This window comes from Myxocyprinus asiaticus, chromosome 32 (assembly GCF_019703515.2).
Source record: "Myxocyprinus asiaticus isolate MX2 ecotype Aquarium Trade chromosome 32, UBuf_Myxa_2, whole genome shotgun sequence".
NCBI classification, from domain to species: domain Eukaryota; kingdom Metazoa; phylum Chordata; class Actinopteri; order Cypriniformes; family Catostomidae; genus Myxocyprinus; species Myxocyprinus asiaticus.
The window spans coordinates 8828326-8845000 of NC_059375.1; the positions used below are offsets into that span (position 1 = coordinate 8828326).

At 42.4% G+C, this 16675-nt stretch overlaps 1 protein-coding gene across 2 annotated transcripts in view; it reads left to right on the forward strand.

Moving 5' to 3' along the window:
* Window positions 1–16675, forward strand: part of LOC127423362 (ankyrin-3-like) — a 211160-nt gene that overhangs the window by 125598 nt on the left and 68887 nt on the right. For both annotated transcript variants that reach the window (XM_051667608.1, XM_051667607.1), the window contains exons 18-24: window positions 1215–1412; window positions 8607–8705; window positions 9609–9707; window positions 9801–9899; window positions 10196–10291; window positions 10748–10820; window positions 11372–11431. In XM_051667608.1, coding sequence (XP_051523568.1) covers window positions 1215–1412; window positions 8607–8705; window positions 9609–9707; window positions 9801–9899; window positions 10196–10291; window positions 10748–10820; window positions 11372–11431 — 724 coding nt within the window. The remainder of the gene's footprint in view (window positions 1–1214; window positions 1413–8606; window positions 8706–9608; window positions 9708–9800; window positions 9900–10195; window positions 10292–10747; window positions 10821–11371; window positions 11432–16675) is intronic.

Below are 16675 nucleotides of genomic sequence, written 5' to 3' on the forward strand. Positions count from 1 at the left end.
GAATACTGCATAACTATACAGTAGTGATCTATATCTGTAGTACATTTTTGTCCTTTAAATTTAGCTTTTATTTTGGCTAAGCTTTTATTTTGAAGTGTTATTGTGTTGTTTTGACCAAGGAGCTCTGACATTAAGACGAGCTTCCCATTCCGGAAAAGCCGTGACTCAAAGTGATTATTAAACCGCAAAAGGCTGCTATTTAATTAAAGGAGCACTCAATCATTTTTTAAATATTTTGTCTAGGACTTACACTGACACATAGCGGCTTGGATGTTGCATCATTTAAAATCAATAGTTTTCAGTTTCAGATGCCATTGTAGATATTTAGTATTCACAGTCAGCCATGGTTACTTTAATCAATAAGTGAAAGTGTCAAATAACAGGACGGTTACTGATATTAAGTGAGTAGTATTCGGCTGGTCATGTGAATCTAACATGGCAGCCCCCATGTGCGGACCCTCTCCATGTAGAATAAAACAGCTTTTGTAAGGTTACTGATATGACTGGAGACTTCATCTCATGTAAGTGCTCATGATTTTATACATATGTTTCAAAATTACTGTTAATTTCTTTAGGAGTAAAACTTTTTTAATGAGGTAAAAAATTACATGTTAAATAAACATGTAGTCTGTATATGACTCGCGGTAAAAATTTTATTAGCGCTCTGCCTGCTTTCATCTGCTACAAACAGAGTGCACGATGCTCATGATGGTGTTTTCTGTGTATGAGCCAAAAAGCTCTAAAAGGTATAAGCACTTTGTATCTTTATGTCACACATTCACAAGCACTCACATTTAAAGCTGCACATACAAACTATATCTTTATCACATTAATTCGCAGCTTTTGTTGTTTAATAATCTCACTATGACATGACCTGCTTTTAATATGTACGCTGAATGTTTACGTAATGACATTCGTATGTCAGATGGTATCTGTTTTTGGTATCGGAGCACTCAAGTGCCTGAGCGTGGTATCGGACCCGATTCCGATACCAGTATCAGTATTGGGACATCCCTAGTATTTACATATGGTCAAGTATTTTTAGTGTTATAATTGGGAACAGTGTATAGGAGTAAATGCTTCTATAAACACACTTTCTTTTCAATTCCATTGCAAGAATGCAAGATTATCATTTTATTTTCATACATTTTAGATATCCATATGTCATAAGAAGCCTATTCTTTTATTATTATCTTCTTTATTTACTTTCTCAGAATGGTTATACACCACTGCACATAGCTGCCAAGAAGAATCAGATGGAGATAGCCACAACACTGCTGGAGTATGGAGCTGATACCAACGGCATGACGCGCCAGGGCATCAGCCCGCTTCACCTCGCAGCCCAGGAGGGCAACGTCGACATGGTGACCCTCCTGCTCGCCCGAGAAGCCACTATCAATCTGGGAAACAAGGTAATAAAAAAAACTTTATGAGTTTTTGATGCCATTTGATAAAAAATTTATAAAACATTATGATGCTTTTTAATTTATTTCACCTGTTGCCATTGGTTGAGTTTAAAATTTGAGGTTACAAAGTATAAAAAACAAATCTGTCTGATCTCACAGACCTTCAATTTTGACTAATTATGCTAATACTTTAGTCAACATAAAATGTGACCCTAATTTGACGCAACATTTTTGACCGAAATTAATTTTGTTCCTTCAATAAATATTTTATTCTTTACCTAAGTGTCTCAAGGCTTGGTTCCCTATCTGTCATTCACTCGACGTTGTGTCGATGTAGTGACACTAGGGGTCACTCTTCGGAGCCCCAAACACCTCTGCTTTTTGAAAAAAGGCCAATGGGAATTGGCGAGTGGAATTTGCATGCCACTCCCCCGGACATACGGGTATAAAAGGAGCTGGTATGCAACCACTCATTCAGATTTTCTCTTCGGAGCCGAGCACTGAATTCAATTCTCCCTTCCATTCACCTCAAACTGCTGGATTTACAGCGCATTTCAGCGGCTTCTCCCCCTCTGCACCCATGGAGTGCAGAGAACGCCCCTGGGTGCTTCGGCAGAGCAAAACAGAGTATATTTTAAAAGAGTATATTTTCATAAAAGAGCGGCACACACGGAACATCTTTTTAAAGATGCCTTTCCGTTTGTGTGTTATTCCTGGTTACGGTCGTTATCTCTCCGTTTCTGACAGCCACGATCACTGTCTTATATGTCTGGGCGCTGCCCACGCGGAGACATCTTTCATGGATAGGTCTTGTCCTCTTTGCGAGAACATGACCATGGCAACATTGTGGTCGCGGCTTGCCTTCGTAAGAAAGCAAGCCACCCCAGGGGCTCCCTGCCTCGGTCCTTCTACCTACGGGTATGAGGTCGCGTCGGTTAGCACTGGGGGTGATTTGGGGACTTCAATGGGAGCACCTCCGCTGGGTAACCCCCCATGGACCTCCCATTCCTCTGCACACTCGCTTGCCCCGGTCAGGCTCTCGGATGAGACCGCCGGCTCCTCTCAGGGTGAGTTCAACCTCTTATTCAGGGCCCGGGAAGACGATGAGTTATCGAGCGCAGCATCAGAGTGCGGGCTCATCCAGTCTGACGCGGAGGCTTCGGCTGGGCTTCCTCCTTCAGGTATGGTCGCCCAGTCTCAGGCCGATGCGGAGATGATGGACATGCTTTCCCGGGCAGCCGCGAGCGTCGGGCTAGAGTGGAACCCTCCACTCTCCCCTGAACCCTTGCGGTTCGATGATTGGTTCCTTGGCCCAGAGCGCTGCTCATGGCCGCGCCCCGCCCTGGTCCCTTTCTTCCCGGAAGTGCATGAGGAGCTGACAAGATCATGGGGGGCACCATTTACTTCCCGATCTGTCGGCTCCCCCGCTCTCACTACCCTCGATGGTGGGGTGGCCAAGGGGTATCCGGTGATCCCCCAGGTGGATAAGATGGGCGCCCGAAGCTCCCGTCCAGGGCCTGTAGGTCTACGTCGTCTCTGACGGCTAAGGCTTACGGTGCCGCTGGACAAGCCACCTCCTCCAAGGCTCTCCTGCAGGTACACCAAGCCAAGGTGCTAAAAGAACTGCACGAGGGTAGTTCTGACCCGTGATTGATGCAGGAATTGCGCTCGGCGACCGACCTCGCTCTCCGGGCAACGAAGGTCAAGGCGCGGTCTCTCGGGCAGACGATGTCCACCCTGGTGGTCCAGGAGCGCCAACTTTGGCTCAACCTGGTAGAGATGAGAGAGGCTGACAAGGCACGGTTCCTTGATGCCCCCATTTCCCAGGTTGGCCTGTTCGGCGACACCGTCGAGGACTTTGCCCGGCAGTGAAGCAGCAGACGGAGGCTATTCAACACATCCTGCCCCGGCGCGGCTCAAGACCCCGCACCCCATCTGCTCGTCCCCCCGCGGACCGGCCCCGGCATGGAGCCCACTGCAGGAAGCAGACGCCACCCGTCTCACGGCCGGCCGCCAAGAACCCAAGGAAGGCTTCGAAGCGCCCCTGAGACAGGCGACCCAGGGACGAGGAGACCCGCTTCTGGTAGACAGACCACTCCATCCCCCGGTGGAGGGCCAGGAGGAGAATCTTTTGTTTCATTTTTCGCCGCATGCCCAAGAGGCTGCGGTACCCAAAACTTCAACAAAAAGTGGTTTTCTTGTACCCTGGGTCACATGTCAGGTTCACACGGCCGTCGTCACAACCGCCATCCACCGTCCCATTTAGGCAGGTTCGGCGCTCCAGCGGCAGACCCCCTCGCACCTGCACGCCCAGCTGTGGAACAAACATGCTGACACTGGGTTGGTTCCGATGGACTGCGGGGACGATATTCCTCCTCCCCCCTCCTCGACCAATCTTATGGTGGGCGTCAGGAGTCAGGTAAGTGCTTCAATTTCTCTGGACTCAGCACGGCCACGGGGTTCGAGCCCCCTCGATGTGGCGCCTCAGGCTCTGCCCCGCCGCGAAGCCCCACCCGCCGGTATGTCCGACATGATTGTCCCCTTGGTCCCCCTTGCCCGGAGTTTGGACGCGTGGCTCGCATTTTCCAACCTGTCGCGATGGCTGACCCGGACCGTCCGACTCGGCTACGCGATTCCGTTAGCCAGGGCCCGCCCAGGTTCAGCGGCATCTGCTTCACCTCGGTGAAGGGTGGGAATGCCGCTACCTTGTGTGTGGAGATCGCTACCCTTCTACGGAAGGGTGCGATAGAGCTTGTTCCTCCGGCCGAGATGAAGAAGGGGTTTTACAGCCCCCACTTCATCGTACTGAAGAAAGGCAGTGGGTTGCAGCCAATCTTGGAACTGCGAGTACTGAACCGGGCCTTGCACAGACTCCCGTTCAAGATGCTGATGCAAATACGCATTTTAGTGAGCATCCAGCATCAAGATTGGTTCGCGGCGTTAGACCTGAAGGACGCATACTTCCACATCTCTGTCTTACCTCGACACAGACCCTTCCTGCGGTTTGCTTTCGAGGGACGGGCGTACCAGTACAAGGCCCTCCCCTTCAGCCTGTCCTTGTCCCCTCACGTCTTCACGAAGGTCGCAGAGGCAGCCCTTGTCCCGCCAAGGTGGGTGTCTGCATCCTCAATTATCTCGACGACTGGCTAATCCTAGCTCACTCACGGGATGTGTTGTGTGTGCACAGGGACCTGGTGCTCACACACCTCAGCAGACTGCGGCTTCGGGTCAACTGGGAAAAGAGCAAGCTCTCCCTGGTTCAGAGCATCTCTTTTCTCGGCTTGGAGTTGGACTCAGTCTCGATGACGGCGTGCCTCATGAACGAGTGCACACAGTCGGTGCTGAACTGTCTGAAGGCGTTCAGACAGAAGACAGTGGTTCCACTGAAACTTTTTCAGAGGCTCCTGGGTCATATGGCATCCTCAGCGATGGCCACACCGCTGGGGTTGATGCATATGAGACCACTTCAGCACTGGCTTCAGACTCGATTCCCGAGATGGGCATGGTGCCGTGGGACACATCACGTGGTCATCACGCCGATCTGTCGCCGCCTCTTCAGCCCTTGGACCGACCTTGCATTTCCACGTATTTCCCCTAGAGTAGGTCTCCAGGCGCATCGTGGTTACGATGGAAGCCTCCTAATACAGGCTGGGGTGCCGTATGCAATGGGCACACAGCCGCCGGCTCCTGGACTGGCCCGCGGCTGCGTTGGCCCATCAACTGCCTCGAGTTGTTGGCAGTACTGCGGAGGTTCTGGCCGTTGATCCAGGGCAAGGTGGTCTACGCTCCCGTTGCATGTCACAACTCGCCTGCCATCTCCTCCTCTGGTGTCAGCAGCGCCTCAAGTCACTATGAGCCACTCACATCCCGAGCGACCTCAACACCGCAGCGAACGCGCTGTCTCGACAGGTTGCACTCAGGGGAGAGTGGAGACTCCACCCCCAGGTGGTCCAGCTGATTTGGAGTCGATTCAGTCAAGCACAGGTAGACCTGTTTGCTTCCCGGGAATCCTCCCACTGCCCGCTTTGGTACGCCCTGACCGAGGCAACCCTCGGTATAGATGCACTGGCACACAGCTGGCCCTGTGCAAGGTCAGGGAGGACGAGGAGCAGGTCATCCTAGTAGCACCCTACTGACCCACCCAGACGTGGTTCTCGGACCTCACGCTCCTCGCGACAGAATTCCACTGAGGAAGGACCTTCTTTCTCAGGGACGGGGCACCATCTGGCACCTGTGACCAGACCTCTGGAATCTCCACGTCTGGCCCTTGGACAGTGGAGACACGATCACTCAGGCTAGGGCTCCCTCTACGAGGCACATGTATACCTTGAAGTGGCGTCTGTTCGCTAAGTGGTGTTCTTCCCGACTCGAAGACCCCCAGAGATGCGCAGTCGGATTGGTGCTTTCCTTCTTGCAGGAGAGGCTGGATGGGCGGCTGTCCTCCTCCACCTTGAAGGTGTATGTAGCCGCCATTTTGGCACATCACGATGCAGTGGATGGTAAGTATTTGGGGAAGCACGACTCGATCATCAGGTTCCTGAGAGGCACTAGGAGGTTGAATACCTCCAGACCACGTCTCATCCCCTCGTGGGACATCTCTGTAGTCCTTTGGGGTCTACGGGGAGCTCCCTTTGAGCCCCTGGAGTCAGTTGAGCTTAAGGCACTCACTTTGAAGACTGCCCTCCTGACTGCGCTCACTTCCATCAAGAGGGTAGGGGACCTGCAGGCATTCTCTGTCAGCGAATCGTGCCTGGAGTTCGGTCCGGGTTACTCTCACGTGATCCTGAGATCCCGACCGGGCTGTGTGCCCAAGGTTCCCACGACCCCTTTTAGGGACCAGGTGGTGAACCTGCAAGCGCTGCCTCAGGAGGAAGCAGACCCAGCTTTGGCGTTGCTGTGTCCGGTACATGCTTTATGCATCTATTTGTATCGCACGCAGAGCTTTAGAAGCTCCGAGCAGCTCTTTGTCTGCTTTGGTGGACAGCGTAAAGGAAGCGCTGTCTCCAAACAGAGGATCGGAGTTTGCAGAGAAACTCGCTGCCGGCCCAGTACGTGTGCTAATTAGGCCCTGTACTGGGGAAGGTGCTCCACATGTGCTGGTTCCCCGTAGGTGACCCCATGTGATATCTTCCGCTAAATCGTTTCCCTGTCGGTAAACTGCATCTTCCTTGGGCAGAGGCCCCTCTGCCACCAGTCACCATGTTTGTAGAAACTTGCAGATCTACCATGCAACTTCTCCACATGACTTGACTTCCGACAAGACTCGGTGAGACCATGTGACGTATTTCCACTCAAATTACCCCCCCCCCTTCTCTGGGCGGGGTGTGGTCTCCGCGGTGTCTTCCCCTTGGGAGTGACACCCCCCCTGATGTAGACATTTATGGCACTCAGTCGGTTAACAAATTCCACTCTTTTTGGGGAGAAAAAAGAGGAAAAGAGGCTACGGCTGGGCTAGCCTGTCCCTATTGTTGGGCAGTCGACTTGTTCCCAAAGGACCGTTCGATGCTCATAAGAGTATTGGTGGAGGTTACGTGACGTCCTGGTGCGCTGGCTATGAGGCACACAGTGGTCTGCCCGTCTTGCACCGCCAGTCCACGTAACACAGTTCAGCTAGTTGTGGCATTTTGTATAGGGACCCCTAGTGTCACTACATCGACACAACGCCGAGTGAGTGACAGATAGGGAATGTCCTGGTTACTTTCGTAACCTCCGTTCCCTGATGGAGGGAACGAGACGTTGTGTCCCTCTTGCCACAACACTGAACTACCTGCTGAAATGGCCGGGACCATGTCTCGGCTCCTCAGCACAAAACCTGAATGAGTGGTTGCATACCAGCTTCTTTTATACCCATATGTCCGGGGGAGTGGCAAATTCCACTCGCCAGTTCCCACTGGCCTTTTTTCAAAAAGCAGAGGTGTTTGGGGCTCCCAAGAGTGACCCCTAGTGTCACTACATCGACACAACGTCTCGTTCCCTCCATCAGGGAATGGAGGTTACGAAAGTAACTAGGACGTTACTTTTCCTACATTTGCCATCTGAACACACACACTCAAAAACTGGACTATATTCGATGAGTTTAAGCCGTGTGACCAAAAAAAGCATCACTTGTGGGGTTTGCGGACAAATTTGACCAACTTTATTTAATGAATGCTTGAGACTATAACACAGAGCAGTTTTTTTTGGTGGAATTTGTCAAATAAAATCAATAATTCAGGCAGAATGTAGAACACAGACAGAAATGAAGGCGTGAGATTATAACACACATACAATGCAGAAAACATGCGCTCACACACACATACACACACACACATGAATGAATGGGTGAGACTATAGCACAGAGCAATTTTTTGGGGAATGTATCAAATAAAATCAACAATTCAGCTGCAATGCAGAACACACACACAGAAATGAAGGAGTGAGACTATAACACATCCACAATGCATAACACATGCACTCACTCACACACACACACACACACACACACACACACAAACACTTTTACTGTAGTGAAATTAACATAAATGTGCTTGTTTGCATATTCAAATTAATGGTGTAATTGAAACATTTAAAGGTAGATAAGATATAAATAACATAAAATCCCCCCCCAAAATGCACAACTTTAGTGTTTTTACTTTATTGAAGTTAGTGTTAATAAATTTTTACATAAAAATATATATATTTTGCACATGTATTGTTTTTAAACAATTGATATTGTTTCGCAAACAATATAAGTGTGAGTCTAAAACGAACTGTGCAAAAGAATTAATACACATTACTGGTCTTATTGTGAACAAGTCATCAGTGCATGTTATTTTAAAGAAAAAAAAACTTGTACGGAATGCCATCTTTTCACATGCCAATTTCTGGTGGATACAATCAAGTCCCGCCCAACATTATTTTTTTTTTCATATTGCATATCCTGTTTCACTCTGAAGTACGTCGTATTACGTAAGGAAATGGGTTGTGAATGCCATTTTGTGTTGACTTTAAGGTTACCAATTTCAAATTATGGCAACTAACAGTTATCTAAATGGCTATCGTTTAGTTAGAAGTGACCTTAAATATGTTCACAGCAGGCTGTTTTTACTTTGAAATTAGATTGCAGAAAATAATGGATGACTTGGATTCATTTTAGCATGATGTGTCTGTTCTGTGCCGTATACTGTATGTTACTAAATGGTTAATGAATATGTGTGTCAGAGTGGACTGACCCCTCTTCACTTGGCGGCTCAAGAGGACAAAGTCAATGTTTCAGAAGTGCTGGTTAATCACGGTGCCACAGTGGACCCAGAGACTAAGGTACTAAAGAGAACTAAGACTTTCTATTCTTCATTAATACACTATACACTAAATAAGTGTTCAGGGTTTTCTGATATACATTTGTCTACACACACATACACGCGCACATAGACAGTCACGCTATGTCTGGTCAGCGTGGTCATTGGCCACTCATGTGTAAACATCGACCGGCTCGGCTCAAGGTTGTTCAGTGTATCTTTAAAAGAGAAAGAGAGAGTGAGACGGCTGCATACAGATCGATACTCAGAAACATTGATGAAAAAGAGTTGAATTGCAATATGTAGTACACAGGGTTGGGCAAAATTCAGAATTCTAGAATTGGGTCCTTTTCATTTTATTAGTCAGAATTTGAATTGAATTGGCCACGCCCCACAGCTGTTGAATTGGAATTCGAATTGGAGTGACAAGAAGAAGAATTTACTGAATTGAATTTAAATTAGCCCAACACAGATTTTGCAACAAAACATGAATAATTACATAATTAATAATATAGTTAATAAATTAAGCCTAATATAGTATATGTTGATTGGCTCCATTTTGCTTGGGGTAAATATTATAGCCTTCTGTAAAATGTTGGGAACAAAGTGTTATTCCTGAATGGTATATAATAATAATATGTTCAAATATTAATTATTAACATCATCTAATGTTTCTAAAAATACCCCATTTGTCATGTGTATGATAACATGTTTATAAAACTACACTTACGGCTTACATATATGAATTATTTGAAAATAATTTCATTTTGATTCTACTTTAAAATGAAATTACATTTTAAATTCAGGAATTACATTACATTTAAAAAGAAATGTTTTCATGTTTTGTGTATGAAGAATTCAAGTGCTTGACAGAAATAGCAGCCTAAGGGTGAAAATGTGTCTCACTTTCTCTGTTGTGTTTCAGATGGGATACACCCCCCTGCACGTGGCCTGTCACTATGGCAATGTGAAGATGGTTCACTTCCTGTTAAAGAACCAGGCTAAAGTCAATGCCAAAACTAAGGTACATGAAATATTGAGTCTTGAAGGTCTTTTGTAATTACTGGTGGTCCATAAAGTTCTAAACTGTCTCACTCTCATGCTCTGTTATGTTCAGAATGGATATACACCTCTTCATCAGGCCGCTCAGCAGGGTCACACACACATCATTAATCTTCTGCTGCAGCACGGAGCTTCTCCTAATGAACTTACAGTGGTGAGTGTGTCACAACATACAGTTGCATAATATCTGAATTACTGCACCCTGTCAATTTCAATAGAACTGCCCACAAAACACTTTATGTAAGGTCCCATTTACCAAATTATATGATTTAAGTTATTAATACGGTTCATAAGCACCTATAGGCATTTAAGTAAAACATAAATATTTGATGTTACCCATCAGTCAATATTCGGCAGGCAAGATTGGCTAATTCTGTGTTATGTAAGTTTATTAAATTTTTTGTCATTTCAGTAATATTGTTCTTTATATGAATGATGTGTTTCCTACAGAATGGAAACACAGCCTTAGCTATCGCCAGGCGCCTGGGTTACATCTCTGTGGTTGACACACTTAAAGTCGTGACCGAGGAAACTCACACCACTACGGTGAGGAACAGCATCTCATATTACTACATATATAAATGAGCGTTTGACATGTAAAAATTTTTTTTTATTCCAACATCAAGATTTTAGGTTATTAGGTTGTTTGTATATTTTAGTTTAGTTGTAACATTTTTATATATATACTTTTTTTTTTTTTTTTGCAGTGTACTTCAATAGTCCTGCTGTATGACAGATAAAAGTATTTAAAAAAATATTAGTCAAAATATTAAATTTTTAGCTCATAAAAAGTGGCATGCATAATAATTGTACACGAATTAGAAAAATGATGTTTAACATACAGTAGTTATGCATACTACAGCTGTTCTCTGTGCTAAAGGATTGTTGTGCTTGTGCACTAGAGTAAAACATGACTAGTTCTCTAACACCAGTAGTGTACTCCTAACACACACTTATACAGAACAACTTCTCATGTTTTTTTGTTTTTTGTTTTTTTTGCAGACAGTGACGGAAAAACATAAAATGAATGTTCCAGAAACAATGAACGAAATTTTGGACATGTCAGATGATGAAGGTAAACAGGGAATATCTGTGCTTTCATATGATGGTGCTCTGTTAATTTAAAGGTGCACTCAGTAATTTTTTCCTCATTAAAAAAGTTTAACTCCTAAAGACATGAATTGTAATTTTGCAATATATGTATAAAATCATGACCACTCACATTAAAATGAAGACTCCAGTCATATCAGTGACCTTATAAAAGCTGTTGTATTCTACATGGAGAGGGTCCACACATGGGGGCTGCCATGTTAGAATCACATGACCAGCCGAATACTACTCACTTAATATCAGTAACCATCCTGTTATTTGACACTTTCACTCACTGATTAAAGTAATCATGGCTGACTGTGAATACTACATTTCTACAATGTCATCTGAACTGAGAACTATTGATTTTAAATGATGCAACATCCAAGCCGCTAGGTGTCAGTGTAAAATCAAGATGCCACAAAGACAAAAGTTACTGAGTGCACCTTTAAATGATGTCTTCATTTTTGTGTAAATTTAAGTTTGTTTTTGTTCAATTACATATTATTTCTAACCATTTTTATTTAAATTACACAGTTCGTAGAGCCAATGTGCCTGAAATGCTCTATGAGGACTATATGTCAGATGTTGAAGAAGGTATCTCTTATTTTGAGTGGTTTGTTCTTTTAGCATTTCTGCTGCCTTGCAAACGTTGTGTTTTTTCACAGTTTCCAACTAACCAAATCTTCTGATTCAGTCTTTTTAATGTTGTTATAGACTCTTTTCACAGCATGGCTTTCTGTGGAATCTGACTTTGTATTTGTTGCTAGGCAATCTCTGTATGAATATGGACTTCTTCTATATGCAGATTTATTTTTGCTTGCATATATTAAGTGTAGTTTTTGCTGTTCTTTGAAAAATTATTTGTGTAATTACAGTTTCACACATATATTCTGTGTAAATCCGGCCTTTATGGGCAGGATTGTTTTGTTCAGGAGAAGAAGTCTTGGCTGTTTGAGAACTGGACAAAAGTTTGTTTGGCTCGGTCCATGTCTGTTTTGCCATAGAGTCAGAACCCATGGAGATTCAGTGAAAGACAGAGACTGTATACAAGTCAGCTAGTCAGTTCCATGAATGACAATTTGCTGTATCCATTTTTTGTGATACTATAAGTGAAGTTTCATGGTTCTGTATGCATTAATATCCTAATTAAATATCACCTTCTTAAATATACAGTATAACTTATAATATATAGTTCCCTCTTGGGACAGACTTTAATAAATAAATAAGTTAACATATTTTATTTCTCACGAAACCTGTCAAGAAAATGTCCCGGTCCTATTTTACTCCAAAATAAAATTTAAATAAAAACAAATACGAAATTATATTTTGTATATAGAACATGAAGCCTATTCTAGGGCCATTTAGATTTTTAATATTCTGATTTTTTTTCATGACAGTTATGCACATTTTACCATCCAATTCTCATTACTGCAATGCAAAAATAGATGGTTATGGTGATATTCTCATTACAGCAATATTAGATAATGTATATTTTTTATAAATTGTTAAGTATTTATACATCATAGTAGTACTCCCTTAGTTAGTACGGCCTTTAATTTTCACTGATTTTAATAAAAATTATCAGCATCTATTTTACTGTAATACAAAAAATAAATACAAATAAAAACTGAGTTACGGTAATGAGAATCATCATGAAGAACAATAGGAATAGTAAAGTACAACGTCTGGACTTGTTGTAATTTGGGTTGTCACGATACAAAAAATTCAGTGGTCGGTACTAATAAAAGTAAAATTTAATGATTTTCAATACAATTTTCAATACTAAAGCATTAGCCTTTTAAAAAAGTGAACTATCAATGTAAATAAGAAATTAAAACAATTGCATGTTTCCTTAAATTTTATTTTATTTTTATTTTATTTTATTTTTTTTATTAAGTAAACATTGTTTCAAGTTTTTTTTTTTTTTTTTTTTTTTTTTTTTTTTTTGTAGGACCCTATGGAATCCATTTTATTTTTTATTTAAATTCTGTTTTCCCCAAATTCTGTTTTCTCTTTTATTTTTTCTGAATTCCATGTTTTAAAGTTTAATTCAATTTAACATCAGAATTGTGTCTAATTAAATAAATGTATCGATTTTTTTAACAGACCATTTTTTATTAAATGAAGTGCTTCAGCAAATATCCTCACAACATAATCTAAAACCAAATCAAATCAAAATCAAAATCAAATCAAATCACTTTATTGTCACACAGCCATATACACGAGTGCAATGGTGTGTGAAATTCTTGGGTGCAGTTCCGATCAACATAGCAGTCGTGACAGTGATGAGACATACGCCAATCTACAATAAACATCAAATTAACACAGCACAATTTAAACATCTGTTATACATAATTAAACTCGACTTAAAACATCAAATTAACACAGCACAATTTAAACATCTGTTATACATAATTACACAACTTAAAACATCAAATTAACACAACACAATTTAAACATCTGTTATACACAATTACACTCAACAATATACAATAATAACATACATTGCACAGTATACAATATGCTGTTTTTGTTTTTTGTTTTTTTTTTTTGTTTTTTACTATATAGATACTATATAGATACACATTATTCAATAAAAATTAAAATATATATGAAAAAAGTATATATATATAGAATGTACAGTATTGTACTGTATTGACATTCAGGCTGTCGGTTGATAGTCAGTTGTTAAGAGAGACATAATATAATGACAGTAATATAATTTATGACAGTCCGGTGTGAGATAAAAGAGTAATAAAGTGCAGGGATGATGTATTTTGATCGTGGGAGATCAAGAGTTCAGAAGTCTGATTGCTTGGGGGAAGAAGCTATCATGGAGTCGGCTGGTGCGGGTCCTGATGCTGCGATACCGCCTACCTGATGGTAGCAGTGAGAACAGCCCATGGCTCGGGTGGCTGGAGTCTCTGATGATCCTCCGAGCTTTTTTCACACACCGCCTTGTATATATTTCCTGGAGGGAGGGAAGCTCACCTCCGATGATGTGTTTGGCAGTTCGCACCACCCTTTGCAGTGCTTTGCGGTTGTGGGCAGTGCTATTGCCGTACCAGGCGGAGATGCAGCCAGTCAGGATGCTCTCCACAGTGCAGGTGTAGAACCGTGTGAGGATGTGGCGGTTCATTCCAAACTTCCTCAGCCGTCTCAGGAAGAAAAGGCGCTGATGAGCCTTCTTCACAACGACTTCAGTGTGGACGGACCATGTGAGTTCCTCAGTGATGTGGACACCCAGGAACTTGAAGCTGCTGACTCTCTCCACTGGTGCTCCATTGATGGTGATTGGACTGTGTTCTCTGTCTTTTCTCCTGAAGTCCACCACAAGCTCCTTTGTCTTACTGACGTTGAGGGAGAGGTTGTGCTCCTGACACCAGTGTGTCAGAGTGTGCACCTCCTCTCTGTAGGCTGTTTCATCATTGTCAGTGATCAGACCTACCACCGTCGTGTCATCAGCAAACTTAATGATGGCATTGGAGTTATGTGTTGCCACACAGTCATGTGTGTACAGGGAATACAGTAGTGGGCTGAGAACACGACGCAAGCAAAACACAACATTAGTCTTATTTTTTGTCCAATAAAGTGTTGCACAGCAGAGTATCACAGTATATATTAAATAAAAACATTGATGAAAACTTTTATTCAGTACAACAGATCTCTTGCTTGTGAGATATTGCTTGAATATAATCATAAAAATAACTATTATTATTACAGTGAATATAGCATTTTAGTACTCAGTATTAATATACAGTATTTCAGTCACTGTTTCTTCAGTTTCACGCGTCTAGATGAATCAAGCTTCTATTTTTGCTTGAAGGCTTTTCAGTGTATGTGTGTTTTTGACTATAGTTTTACATCTCCAGATAAGTAGTTGCCTATTATTAAGGCGCAAAATGCTGCGATTTAATTGTGTAAATATATAGTCTGCCGGCACTGCTCACTTCACAGTGAATGAGCACTCTGCTCTGTCATCTACTACAACACACACAGCGCGCATGATGGTTATGCGGTATTTTCAGCATATGAGCACTTCATACATTCACTTTGAAAACTATATTTATTTAATTAAATCGCATCCTTTTGTGGTTTGATTATCATACTAGTAAATATCGCAATTTTAATTTGATTAATTGTCTATTTTGGTGTAAATGGAGTAACAGAGTATGCGCTCAAATAAGCAAAACATTTTAATAGTCCTAAATGTATGCTTTATTTTTTAACTTTTCTCTTTATGCAAAATGTCATTTTGTTTATTTTTTCATGAACAGAACATTTTCTTGACAGATTTTGTGAGAACCACCCTAGTATGAATTTATTTACAGTGATATTAGGGTGAGTAAATAATGACAGAATTTATATTTTCATTTTTAACTATTCATTTTGACAGAATTGTCATTTTTAACTTCTGCGCAGTCACACAATTGATAATATTACATTATAAAGTTTGTAATTTACCAGAATATACTGTAGGCCTTGTTCAACCAGTATGTGTGTGTGTACATACTCTTAGGATAACTTCTTATTTACATATTACCCCTGTCCCCAAAATAAACATGGTCACATGAATATACCCTCACCGTTTTCATGTACATAAATTTTTCTTTGGAATTGAATGATTTATTTTAGTTTGTTGATGGAATATTGATGAATCAATTCTGCTCACGTAGCCAATTGCTAACCGAATGGCATAAAAGCATTTTCTATAGCTAGCGCTGCTCGCTTTTTCCATCTGCTTCTTTGTCTTTCTCTTTGGCAGTGTGGCAGAGCTCAGCTCTGTTTATCGGTGCGTGTAATGCTGCACTAATATCTCAGACCCAGGGATTTCTTCCTAGCGTGCCAAACACCACCACTGCCTTACATTTACGCCCATCTGATGCCCAAAGTTAGAGTCAACATAAAATCCAAATTGACCCTATTTACTTCTAGTACTTTGAACAAACACGTCAGATAAAATCACTGGCAGTGCAGAAACTTTGTAAGAATCTATTTTTTTAATGACACTTGATTCCTAACCCTACTTCCTGTCCTACATTTTTTTTTTTCATCGAAAATACTCTTTCACTCTGAAATATGTCATATTAGTAAAAACGTAAAAGTAAAATGGTTGTGAATAGCCTTTAAAGTTGACTTTAAAAGCAATATCTGAACTCGTTAAAGAGATAGTTCACCCAAAAAGGAAAATTCTGTCATCATTTACTCATCATCATGTTGTTCCAATCCCATATAACTTGTTAGGTTAGAGATTGACAGCCTCAGTCACCATTTACATTCATTGTATGAAAAAAAAAGATGCAATGAAAGTGAATTGTGACTGAGGCTAACATTCTGCCTAATATCTCCTACAGAAAGTCAGATGGGTTTGGGACAACATGTGGGTGAGTACAGAATGTTCATTTTTGGGTGAACTATTCCTTTAAATCCTGAACCGCACCAACTTAAATGCATATGTGATGTCTGAAGTCACTTTTAAAACAGTTAACAGTTGTTCCAACTTGTTCTGTCATTCCCTTGTGGAACAGGATTGTTAGTTCCTGGAGTTTGGATTCTGGCAGCTCAAGAACTCTGTCCCTATTAGCAAAGGGGCCTGGGGTCAGGTGACAGGCGCTCTTTTTCCATTCGTCTTTCCCTTCTTCTCTATTTGTTCTGCTGCCTGCAGAAGGACTGTTTTGTTGCCCCTCTGTAGTACAGGCTCTAATTACACAGAGCACCTCGGGACCAGCACAAATGACCATAGAAATACGCCCCTTTCACTTCTATTGTGTCCCACCCCGCTTGGGGGCCCCTGGGGGTTGAGGAACGCCGAGAACCAGTCCCTTTGAAACCGCTTCA